This window comes from Lissotriton vulgaris, chromosome 7 (genome assembly GCF_964263255.1).
Source record: "Lissotriton vulgaris chromosome 7, aLisVul1.2, whole genome shotgun sequence".
Lineage (NCBI taxonomy): Eukaryota > Metazoa > Chordata > Amphibia > Caudata > Salamandridae > Lissotriton > Lissotriton vulgaris.
Genome location: NC_141695.1, coordinates 622,735,490 through 622,748,450, shown reverse-complemented (window position 1 = coordinate 622,748,450; position 12,961 = coordinate 622,735,490). Strand labels below are relative to the sequence as shown.

The window sequence follows — 12,961 nt, the reverse complement described above, 5'->3', positions numbered from 1 at the left end:
TCTAACTTTTGTAATCCATCTGAGAGCTGTGGAGTCTAAAACTCCCCGTTCCTCAGTACTAGGAAGCTGACTCCGTCTCTGAACAGAGTCAGGAGTAGGAGTCTTAATCAAGGTTTTATATATAGGCGACAGCATATTAGTAACAGAATCAGTAATTCTTCGACGAACAGAAAGTGGAGTTAGTACACTCGCAGACATAGAGAACGCAGTAGAGGTAGGAATAGATGACGAAACAGTAGGAGTATCGAGGAAAATAGTTTGAGGACCAATAGGTACAGTGGTAGGTATAGGAGCGGGCAGTGCAGGAAGAGGAGGAGCTGTAGGAACATTTACATTCACCACAGGAGGTATAGGAACTTGATTCTGAGGAACAAGAACACCAGGTTGTCCAGCAACCGGCAATTGAACATCCGGTATAAGTGGAGCCGCAGCACCTTGTGCATACGGTGGAGGCGACCGTAACAGATAAGATAGCAGAGGATCGTTTTCGGAATCCTCCAGTATCTTAGCCATTTTCGATGGCAAGGCAGGATAGCACTTGTCAATCGCTAAGTTACGCTCTCTAATGGCTACATCTATGGCTTTCTCACACTCGTTAGCCTGCAACTGCTTAGTCGCTTGCTCTAGAGTTAACTCTTCTAGTTCTTTTTGCTCTTTTTTCAACCTTTTCATTTCTCTCTGTTTGGATTCTTTCCGCCAATAACGAAAAGAGTCAAACATTGCCGGCCGGGCTTTCTTCCTAAACAATTTCGCTTCTAAATTGTCGAGAATCTCTTGTTCAAAACTACCATGCAGTGGCCAACTAAGGACACCATCCTTCTTACAATAACGGACCCATATCTCATTATAAGTTATAGGACCCACACCATACTTACAATATAGGTCATATAGGGGAGTCCCAATCGGAGGAACCAGACAGGAATCCTCTAATTGTGAGTCACTGTTGCAACTAAAACAAGACAACATTTTCCGACTTACCATTTTCAGTCCGGAACACAAAACAAACAAAACACGAAACAAATTGTGCACTTGAACCAAGAACTTAGGCCTACCAAAACGAACTGATGTATCGATACCCAAAACTGAACCAAATAGATTATCGTAACCAGAACAACTAGTGATAATCTTACAAAACCAAACCAAACCAAGAACCGATCAAGGATTTTTAACAATCCTCACAAAAGTAACCAGCTAGCTATCACTAAATACTTAACTGAGGCACTGAAGACGTCACCAAGGAGAAACCCGTCACGTTTCGCCGTACTAAGGACTGCACCACTTCGGGTCCAAGACAGGGCGACGGTCAAGGCAACGGCCCACTGCAGCCGTCCTGAACGGGAACCCTCGTGGAAGAGAACTTCAGGGCCACTTTTGCGATATGCCGGGATCGATGAAGTGGGGCGCCTCCCTCAGGAATCTTCACACGAAGCTTCTCGAACTCTTCAGGCTTTTGGACCGGTACCGAATGACGTCGCCCCACGTTGGGCGCCAATTGGAGTTCTGGACTTTTTGGTTCCGTCCAGAGGTGTCAGGGTACAACACCCAAAGACCCCGGAGTCCCACCTGCCTTGGTGCACAAATGAACAGAAACACAGGCTTCTCGATGGTGGCGTCAAAGACCAAAGGTTTATTACTGCAGGGACACAGAAGTCACAGAATCTACACACGGGCAGAATCTAGGAGACTGTTCGATTTGTACAAAGTGGGTTGCTCCTTATATACTAAAAATTGTGCTCTAGGCAAATATTTCACATGTCGGTACATTCCCAAACCTTTGTGTCTCTAAACAATAAATATTTGGCGTTACACAGGAACTGTCGATAATATCTGATACCAAACATCACGAAGAGGGGTTCCCACCAGTCCATCACAATCCCTTGTCAATATTGCATTCAAGACCCGGACCGCCTCATCGTAAAGTTCGTTACCTCCCCCTAATAAAGGCCCAGAAGGAAAGGAGCAGAGCCAGGTGCAGAAGATAGAAAAGCGGGATAAGAGATGTTTGTGGGTTGTAAATGGGCAAGGCTACCGGCTTCGGCCGCCTAATCATGATCAGGTACAATGGACAGGAAAACCAGTTCAGGTGGGCTGGCCTCGGGCAGAGGAGGCAGCCTTTGTCGAGTCATGCAGCTTCAGCGTGATCTGGTTTAAGGTGCACGTGTCATGTAAGAGGTGAATCTCCGGCTAAGGCTACGTGTCCTTAATCAAAGTGAAGTGAATGAAATGATCAGAGGCTATTGCATATGTGAGGGCAAGGAACCACAAAATGGCGGCCATGATCTTAAGATGGATGCGGTGTGTATATCAGAAATGTGTCAGTGGAAGGAGTGCTCTTGCTCGTAGCGTAGCGAAAACACTAGGATATACTAAATGGATCATTTGCGGTTCGCTGATACTAATTTTATGTATTTCCGACAAACTTGAAAACACGGGTTCAAGTCGTCACGGAACCGTCACGGAACCTCAGTGCCTCTAGCCCGGAATCCTAAAAATCAGCTAACACGAGAACACACAAACACACACTCACACGTGAGCTCTCTCCTCAGTGCTGTCAGTCCCTTTGACCCCTTACTCCATCCAACACTCACCCAGTCAGGTGTGGGATTCCACTGTGCACTGGAGGACACACTGGAGAGCCGTCGACGATCCCGCCTGGACTGAGAACCTTCCTGTAAAAGTAAAGAAAAAGGGCTGAACATGGAGAAATTCTGCAACATAGCATTAGCCATAGCGTGAAGCACACACTCTACTCTGCCTTTTACATGTTATGGCGCCAGATCTAGGTGCCATCTTTAATCAGAAAATCACCTAGAGTAGCTTTGGCTCGCATGACTCGGGTCACCAATTATTTCCCAAACAAACACGACCTTCCTTTCTCAATATCATCATTCTATACTACTGTGACAATGCCAATACCCTTTCCGGTAGGTTGATCCTGGGCTTCTTCAAAAAAAGTATTGAATGTCCAAAAATATGCAGAAAGGACAAATCTTCAATAAAAGACCACAAGCATCTGCCCTGAAGCTTCCCCAACAATATCCTCTATCCACACTCATCCAATGTGAGATACTCTGCAACACCCACAATATGATTTAGGATAAGGCATATCCACGAGGACAACCATGTTAAAAAAGTAAAATACCAATAAAGATATTTAAACAAAAGACAATGTTTTAGGATAAGGCATCATATCTCTCGCTGCAGATGGTTTGATAATGCCCAACCCGCACATATAGTAAGGCCGATCTCCTTGTCACCCCCACCACCAAGAAATCCAGACTGGTAGAAGAAAAGTGTCTGTGCTTGCTCCACTTCTCTGAAACAGTTTTACTTACTTACCTACATTAAAACAGACTCAAACGATCAGCCCACATTCAGAAAACAGTTTAAAAAATCCTGTTCGAAAATCAGAAAGCAAATGCCTCTCTATTTGTCATTCTCACACACTGAATCTTTGTTATTTTTGTACCCAGGTGCCCCTTTTTATATTCCACCTCTCCACCATCTTGGATGTAGTGCACTCCTAAGAAATGTATCTCTAATTGCAAGTAGAAAGCAAAACACAACCAACTACATACATTCATATGCCCACCCCTTCCACAGGACATCATCCTAAAGACAATCTCTTCACTTCATCTCACATTCTAATCCTCCCACCCATCACACCATCTCCAGCTCAAAACCGTTTCTTCATCTTGCGGTCTTAAAATATGAAACTCTTCCACGCCTCTCACACATCGTCAATCTTATTCTCATCTCACCATTGTAATCACCGAACCTATTCATATGTCACGTCTCACCATCCCTTGCTCTATACCTCCTCCATCGCTCAGACCCGAGCTTGGATTCCTTTTCTTCTCACAGTCCAATGGCCCAAACTACTTTCAAATTTGTATAGCTCAAACTTCTCTGGCATTTGCTCTAAATAGTGCCTTGCCCCATCCGGTGATAGCCTGGATCGTCCAGATTTTGAATCACTTTTTAAGGTTCTTCTTACAACCAAACCATTTCCAGAAGACCACTGCAATCCTGCTATGATAGCAAAGTAATATCTGCCCTCTCTGCTCCCTGAGCAAAAAAGAGCGACCATGGACGACATTAGCTCACGGCCTCAGGCAGTGAAGAGCAACTTCTCCACACCATATCTCAAAGCGCACCTATGGGGCCATTCTGTTCTAAACATAGTTGAAATCACATGATAATGTCCCATGATCCAGGATGACCCTGTGTGCCTGGGTCTTCCTGGGCTACTCAGTATCAACAGGTTTAAAGTCTGGAGAGGTAATTATGGGCAGACCTGAATGATTCAGAGAATGGAAAGCAGAAGTGCTGCTCAAGGCTGCAGTGATAAAGAGGATTTATGAATACTGTAACATTCCAGCCTTCACTAAGAGATGAGCGGGGTGCCTGCAGGGGGAGGTGGTGGAGAAATTCCATATGGAGAGACTGTGAAAGTACAGATGGTCTTAACAGGAAAACGGGTTTGCAGAAAGAGAAGTGGGAGATTCCACATGGAGAGATTATGGGGTACAGAAGTGTGCTTTGAGGTGCGTGAAAAAGGGTGTTAGACAAGTGAATATACTTCAGAAAGAATGGTCAGTAGCAGGTGTTTTTCTTTTTGAGTTCCTCTCCCATGTCATCTCTTACCCAACTGTTCTCTATTTTCAAGTCATTCTCTGTTTTCAAGTCATAATCTGCACTCTCTTGAGGCTCTGCCTCGACTTCCTTGATTAAGGTAGACTCACTCATTTGTCTTCTATACCCTTGTCAGCACTCCGGCAACCATCTCTCACTCCAGAGCCTGCTCTCTCTTCAAGTAGTTAATTAAATTGTTTCTTTCTCTTCACCCCTAAATCAAGCGTCCTTTCTCTGCATGTAGCCTTCTGTCCTACCAGCCAGTTCCCACCACAACATCCTCATTTAATGTCAACCCTTATCCATATGTCTTCTTCCTCTACTTCTTTAAATATCCAGGGAAACAGATCATCCCAATATTCTTTTTCCTGTTTTAGGTCAACTCTCACCCAGGTGTCTTCATAATCTTAATAATGCTCTCCCCTTACTTTCCGCACTCTCTCAAACAGTCTATCCCCTAACTCTGGTGTTATCCAGGCATCTGCTCCTATCTCATTAGACCTCTCACTTTCTTTGAAGATCAACTCTCACCTAAGTATGTTTTGGCCACTTGCCATCCTCTCTACTCTCGGCTCTCACAAGGGATTTCCTTTATAACTTAAAACTGTATCAATCAGAGTTCTTCTCTCCTCTAAGGCCAGCGCTTACCCAATCATGCTCCATCACTCACCTTCTCCCTAACTGTTATACTTTCTCACTCGCTCAGATCTTATTCATCTCCCTCACCCAGGTAAACTTTCCCATACCTCATCTAATCCCAAGACATGGCAGAGCCACCTTGTGACTTGGCAATGGCCGCTGAGGGCAAAGAAAGACTGACAAGCACCTGAGGCAATGTAAAAACATATTTTGTTATGCTTAATATAGTTATGAATTGAAATGTGTGCAACTATAAAATATTCTGTTGGGCATATATATTCACTGTGAGCACATTAGAAAAATGGTTTTATTTCCATTTAAAGTTTTACGCAGTATTGTATTTGCGGATAGTTTGTCAGGGCTTGGTAAGCTCGGGAACCATGATGAGTCAGATTGTACTTTGCTCATTTTGACAAGCATAACCTCGTTTTTAAATCAGTCAAAGGAAGCAGGATTTGTGAAAAGAATAGAATTTACATTTGTGGATATGAATGCTATCTTGAATTCTTATTGCTTCCTTGGAGGAAAACTTCCGGGAACCTATGTTAGATAAGTTTCTGTTGAAACCAATTAATTGCCATAACATGATCTTCTCACATCGATTTGTATTAGACAAAACTGTTTATGCCAGACCAAAATGTGTATGTTTAGCATCGAAATGAGCATTTTCCAGCATGAGCCCTCGTAAGTTGAAATTACAATTATTTCATCATTTTGCTTTGCTGCCTGCAGTTTTTGCATACAACGCTGTCTGGACTTGGGCTTCCCTACGTGTTGTGCTTTATTTGTAACAGAAACAATGAATTCCAGTGCTGCTCTGAAGATTTGAAGTAATGAAGAAAAGCTCTCCAGGTCAGTAGTTCTCTCACTTAGCGGTGACCTCTCCCAGTCATCCTCGTTTCTACCCTCAATCCTCTGGTCAACACTTGCCAGGTAAGCTCTCCCACACACGCCCTGTGCTGTACTGTTAGCTATCATCCATACTTTTACGCTATGAAATTATCTCTGAAAGAGCTATATTTTCTATCATGCGGTGGCAAGCAGGTCTAGCTGTGGGGACCCTCAACAATGAAAGTACCGGAATAGGACTTGGGGATGGAGTTACTATTCTTGGATTTGTTGATGCTGAGCAGGTCTGCCAAGTAGTTTTCATTCCTGGGAATGTACTGAATCAGCAGATGTACTCTGTGATGTACTGTGCAATGCCAAATGATCTGTGCTAATGCAGACAAATAGAGTGAGTGCATTCCATCCTGTTTTTGTAGGTAGAACACCGCAGTAGTGTTATCTGCTTTAAATCAAGACTACTTTCTGGTGGATGAGGGAAAGGAATGCCCTGAGGGCCAGCTGTAGAGCTAACAGTTCTAGGTGATTGAATGTGCAACCCCTGGTTTGCAGAAGCCTAAGCACCTTGGATGGTGAAGTCCTTTAGCTGTGTTCCCCAGCCAGTGAGAGAGGTGTACGTGGTGATGGCCTCCTGTAGAACTGGCACATGAAATGACCGTCCTGCAAATGGTTGTCTGCATTCCACCACTGCAGAGAGCGAGGAGTACGGCCCCATATCAACACTAGGTCCCCCGGATGACTCTCCGCCAGAGAGCAATGCACAGCTAACCAGTGTTGACGGTCACCTGATGATCCAACTAAAAAAGAGGCAGTAGTGATTGGAATGCTTGCACCCTAGCAGGGATGGAATAAGCTTTCCTCAGCGGCAGCTGAGAATAGCACAGAGGAAAAGCTGCACTTGGAGGGACTGTATGTGAGATTTGGTCGCATTGATGGTGAAGCCTAGGCTGGAAGGACTTGTATGGTGGTCTGAGTGTGCACTAGGTATTGCTGCTGCGTAGCCCACTTGATCGGCCAATCATCCAGTATTAAAAATGAGGGTCTCTAGTTGGCGGGCTGTAACCCTGTCCAAGTAGGGACCCTTCTTCCTAGACAGGGCAAGGGGGATACACTTCTAAAATAACCCCTGCTCACTCCCTTGGTAACTTGGCATGAGCAGTCAGGCTTATCTCAGAGGCAGTGTGAAAAGCATTTGTACATAACGAACAGTAATATAGTGAAAGCATTAAAAAAGGACATCACACCAGTTCTAGAAACAATATCCAATATTTTATCTGTGCAAAACAAGACCAACAAGCATTTGCAATGCAATGGTCTCGGCATCATTAAAGGTAGAACAATTGGCATTGCTCATGACATTTCTTTTTTTTCTTTAAATCATAAATAAATGGCATTGTCATTTACATTGCCAATACACACCACTCTGCACCTGCACTCACTGCTCTGCACACTCACTGCTCTGCACACTCACTGCTCTGCACACTCACTACTCTGCACACTCACTACTCTGCACACTCACTACTCTGCACACTCACTACTCTGCACACTCACTACTCTGCACACTCACTACTCTGCACACTCACTACTTTGCACACTCACTACTCTGCACACTCACTACTCTGCACACTCACTACTCTGCACTCACTACTCTGCACTCACTACTCTGCACTCACTACTCTGCACTCACTACTCTGCACTCACTACTCTGCACTCACTACTCTGCACTCACTACTCTGCACTCACTACTCTGCACTCACTACTCTGCACTCACTACTCTGCACTCACTACTCTGCACTCTGCACTCACTACTCTGCACTCTGCACTCACTACTCTGCACTCTGCACTCACTACTCTGCACTCTGCACTCACTACTCTGCACTCTGCACTCTGCACTCTGCACTCTGCACTCACTACTCTGCACTCTGCACTCTGCACTCACTACTCTGCACTCTGCACTCTGCACTCACTACTCTGCACTCACTACTCTGCACTCACTACTCTGCACGCACTACTCTGCACTCTGCACGCACTACTCTGCACTCTGCACGCACTACTCTGCACTCTGCACGCACTACTCTGCACTCTGCACGCACTACTCTGCACTCTGCACGCACTACTCTGCACTCTGCACGCACTACTCTGCACTCTGCACTCACTACTCTGCACTCACTACTCTGCACTCACTACTCTGCACTCACTACTCTGCACTCACTACTCTGCACTCACTACTCTGCACTCACTACTCTGCACTCACTACTCTGCACTCACTACTCTGCACTCACTACTCTGCACTCACTACTCTGCACTCACTACTCTGCACTCACTACTCTGCACTCACTACTCTGCACTCACTACTCTGCACTCACCACTCTGCACTCACCACTCTGCACTCACCACTCTGCACTCACTACTCTGCACTCACTACTCTGCACTCACTACTCTGCACTCACTACTCTGCACTCACTACTCTGCACTCACTACTCTGCACTCACTACTCTGCACTCTGCACTCACTACTCACTACTCTGCACTCACTACTCTGCACTCACTACTCTGCACTCACTACTCTGCACTCACTACTCTGCACTCACTACTCTGCACTCACTACTCTGCACTCACTACTCTGCACTCACTACTCTGCACTCACTACTCTGCACTCTGCACTCACTACTCTGCACTCTGCACTCACTACTCTGCACTCACTACCCTGCACTCTGCACTCACTACTCTGCACTCACTACTCACTACTCACTACTCACTACTCACTACTCACTACTCTGCACTCACTACTCTGCACTCACTACTCTGCACTCACTACTCTGCACTCACTACTCTGCACTCACTACTCTGCACTCACTACTCTGCACTCACTACTCTGCACTCACTACTCTGCACTCTGCACTCACTACTCTGCACTCTGCACTCACTACTCTGCACTCTGCACTCACTACTCTGCACTCTGCACTCACTACTCTGCACTCTGCACTCACTACTCTGCACTCACTACTCTGCACTCACTACTCTGCACTCACTACTCTGCACTCACTACTCTGCACTCACTACTCTGCACTCACTACTCTGCACTCACTACTCACTACTCTGCACTCACTACTCACTACTCTGCACTCTGCACTCACTACTCTGCACTCTGCACTCACTACTCTGCACTCACTACTCTGCACTCACTACTCTGCACTCACTACTCTGCACTCACTACTCTGCACTCACTACTCACTACTCTGCACTCACTACTCACTACTCTGCACTCACTACTCACTACTCTGCACTCACTACTCTGCACTCACTACTCTGCACTCACTACTCTGCACTCACTACTCTGCACTCACTACTCTGCACTCACTACTCTGCACTCACTACTCTGCACTCACTACTCACACTCACTACTCACACTCACTACTCTGCACTCACTACAGCTTCTTTCCACAGCTAGAACTAGTGCATAATGTCAAAACAGAGAAAACAAGGAAACACACTGAAGCTGTCTGTACCACGCCAAGTTCACATTTCGAGCAGCATGTGTTAAATCACGCTTTAGACTACTTCTCTACTCAAAAGTAGTACATTTCCTTCAAAAAGATAAAAATATGACATGCAAACAGTAATGCCGAAACAAACTGTTCAGCATGGGTTTTGATTTACATGAAAACATTAATTTCACTTAAAATAATAATAGTTTTTAGCTAAATTAAATTTACATTTGGATTTAGGGCATATTCACATATTTTTAGTAAATTTAAATGTCAGTGGCAGATGGACACGCTTTCATTTAGCAGCCAAATATACAATAACTTACTGCCCCCGGAATTCCGCCGCGGCCGCACCGGAAGTCAGGCAAGGTCGCCTGTGACGGGGGCGGAGCCGCGTCCGGACCGGAAGAGGAGGCAGGCGGAGGAAATGCGTGGAGCGGCCCGGGGCTCCTGCGAGCGTGGAGAGCCCCCGGGGCCGACAACAGGACGTTGCACGCGTGTTGCGGGGCTCCCTTGACCAAGAGGGAGTCCCGGGATAGGAGCCGCAGCGTCAACTCTCCCTGCCGGTGCGGAGCAGTAAGTTAAAGGGGAGAGGGGGGGCCGGTGCGCGTGTGTGTGTGTGTGTGTGTGTGTGTGTGTGTGTGTGTGTGTGTGTGTGTGTGTGTGTGTGTGTGTGTGTGTGTGTGTGTGTGTGTGTGTGTGTGTGTGTGTGTGTGTGTGTGTGTGTGTGTGTGTGTGTGTGTGTGTGTGTGTGTGTGTGTGTGTGTGTGTGTGTGTGTGTGTGTGTGTGTGTGTGTGTGTGTGTGTGTGTGTGTGTGTGTGTGTGTGTGTGTGTGTGTGTGTGTGTGTGTGTGTGTGTGTGTGTGTGTGTGTGTGTGTGTGTGTGTGTGTGTGTGTGTGTGTGTGTGTGTGTGTGTGTGTGTGTGTATGTATGAGTGGGTGGGTTCTGTATGTATGTGCGTGCGTGAGCGCTTCTGTTTCTATGTATGCGTGTGTTGTGTGGGAGCCTCGCGCAGCGCTCGTGCTAATGCGCGTGCCAGTTTAGAATCGCCTGCGCGCGGCCAGGAGTGTCTCCTGGGACTGCTACTCGCTGACATAAGATCTCGGCGGAGACGCGCTTACGCGCGTCTTTTAGCCGAGACCTAAAAACTATAAAAATCCACCATACAGTTCTTAGAAATAGCAATAAGCAAAATAAACCTAAAATGCAGTTCCTTGAAGCTGATAACTCTGTCCGGGGTATCACAGCATTGTGAACAACAAATCCAAACAGTTCTGGCTGATCGCGGTGTCGCAGGCAAGCTACAGTGTCAGGAAGACCCGCAAACAGTGCCTTTAGAACTGCAGGGCGTCGGTCACATAGCGATGAGCCTTGAAGAGCAGGAGTGGGTGAAGGAGTCTTCAAGCCCTTGAAGTCACACGAGTTGCAGATTGAACTCCGTGTGGTTGAAGTCAGGAGTGCTGGCATCGGGACTGCGGTGCCAAGTGCAGCAGTAAAGCGTGCAGTGCCCTCAGGTCGCAGTGCAGCAGCAGCTTGCTGACGGCCATCCACCGGCGTCGGTGTGACCAGGGCTGCGTTGTGAAGTGGGGCTGTGCTCGCTGCGGTGCTAGCAGCATACGGTGCAAGCAGCAGCAGCATCATTGCTGAAGCAATGTCGTTGGTTGACCAACTGGAATCGATGATGTTGGCATCAGTAAGCCAAGGCTGCGATGTGGGGCAGTGCGGTGAGTCGTGTAACTTACAAGTAGTGCCCTCAAATCACATTGCAAGCAGCAGCGTCTATGTTTTCGTTGTTGGGGATAACAGGGCCGCGGTGTGGAGCGAGGTGGGGCAAAGTGTAGTGCCCACAGGTCACGGTGCAAGCAGCGGTTTGGGGCGGCAGCGATGAGGCCAGGGTTGGGGTGCCAAGTGCAGTGGTGCCATCTGCGGTGCCTTCAAGACACAGATCTGGCAGCGGCATTATTGATGGCGTTGGGTTGCTTTTTTCTATTGCAGCACAATACACAGATCCCAGTGCTGGTAGCAGATGAACTTGAAGTATTTGCTGTTCCTGGGACTTCTTGAACAGGGGACAAGTTCTAACCCAAGCCTTCCGAAGTCCTGGGGTCAGGGACCCAATATCTATACCACATTTACTCTTTGTTCTCTTTGTGGCAAGGGTCTCTGAGCCCAGTCCAAATCAGTTCTGCCCTCTCTGGCCCAGCTTGACTACAGGAGGTGGAGACAGCATTGTACAGAGGAGACACTGCCTATTCAGGTACTAGTGAAAACTCCTTCCACCACTCTAAATGCAGAAAAGGCCTATTCAGCCCAACTATGAGTCATGAAGGAAAGGCAGGACACACCTCAAACCCCCCCCCCACACTTGTGGCTGTCTACAGTGAATGCACAACCCCAGCCCACGTCGCTCAAAAACCAGACAGTCAATACACAAACCAGCAGAGGCACACAGAAAGGTTAGGCAAGAAAATACCTGCGTTCTAAAAGTGGTATTTTCAAACACATAATAGAAACATCATCTTTACTAAAAGATGTGTTTTTAAATCCTGAGTTCAGGCATACTAAACTCTATTCCCCTATCTTGACCCAATGGAAAGTTAGGCTTGTAAGATGTTACAAAGCAACTCCCATGTAAGCCTAAGGTATAGATAGCCTGTCAATAGTGAAAATCGAAATTGGCAGTATTTCACTATCACACATGACACACACACCAGGACATGTCCTACCTTTCAACATGCACTGCACCCTTCCCATCGGGGTACCTTGGGCCTACATGATGTGTGCCTTACATGTAAGAAAAGGGAAGGTTGGGGCCTGTAAAGTGGGGGCACTTGCCATGTAGACATAGCAGTAAAAACTGCATGCAGACACTGCAGTGGCAGGTCTGAGACACCTTTGAAAGTCTGCTTGTGCGGGGGCACAATCAGTACTGCAGGCCAACTAGCAGCATTTGATTTACAGGCCCCGGGCACACACAGTGAGTGCACTGTACTAGGGACTCAGTAGTATAGTAAATCAAATAAGCCAAACATGGAAACACCAACCCATAAACACAATTTACAGTAGGAGCACTTGCACCTTAACACGGAACAGCAGTGAGAAAGTGCGCAGAGGTACTAAACCAGCAAAATGAAGTCCAACATACCACTGAAAACAGGAGGTCAGTAAGCAAAAAGACAGGTGAAACACACCAAAAGATGCCAGGTCTAACATCCAGGTAACGAAGCACATAGATGCTGAGGTGAACAACTACCACAGCTAGACACTTGGAAATCACTGTGGGGGCTGTAGTGACTCCAAAAGGCAGTACTTTGAACTAATAATGCGGGCCACTCACCACGAATCGCAGGTAT

The 12,961-nt window shown here is 46.7% G+C and overlaps 1 protein-coding gene across 1 annotated transcript in view; it reads right to left on the bottom strand.

Moving 5' to 3' along the window:
* HID1 (HID1 domain containing) overlaps positions 1-12,961 on the bottom strand; it is a 220,717-nt gene that overhangs the window by 23,408 nt on the left and 184,348 nt on the right. The window contains exon 16 of the mRNA XM_086930796.1: positions 2,589-2,669. Coding sequence (XP_086786922.1) covers positions 2,589-2,669 — 81 coding nt within the window. The remainder of the gene's footprint in view (positions 1-2,588; positions 2,670-12,961) is intronic.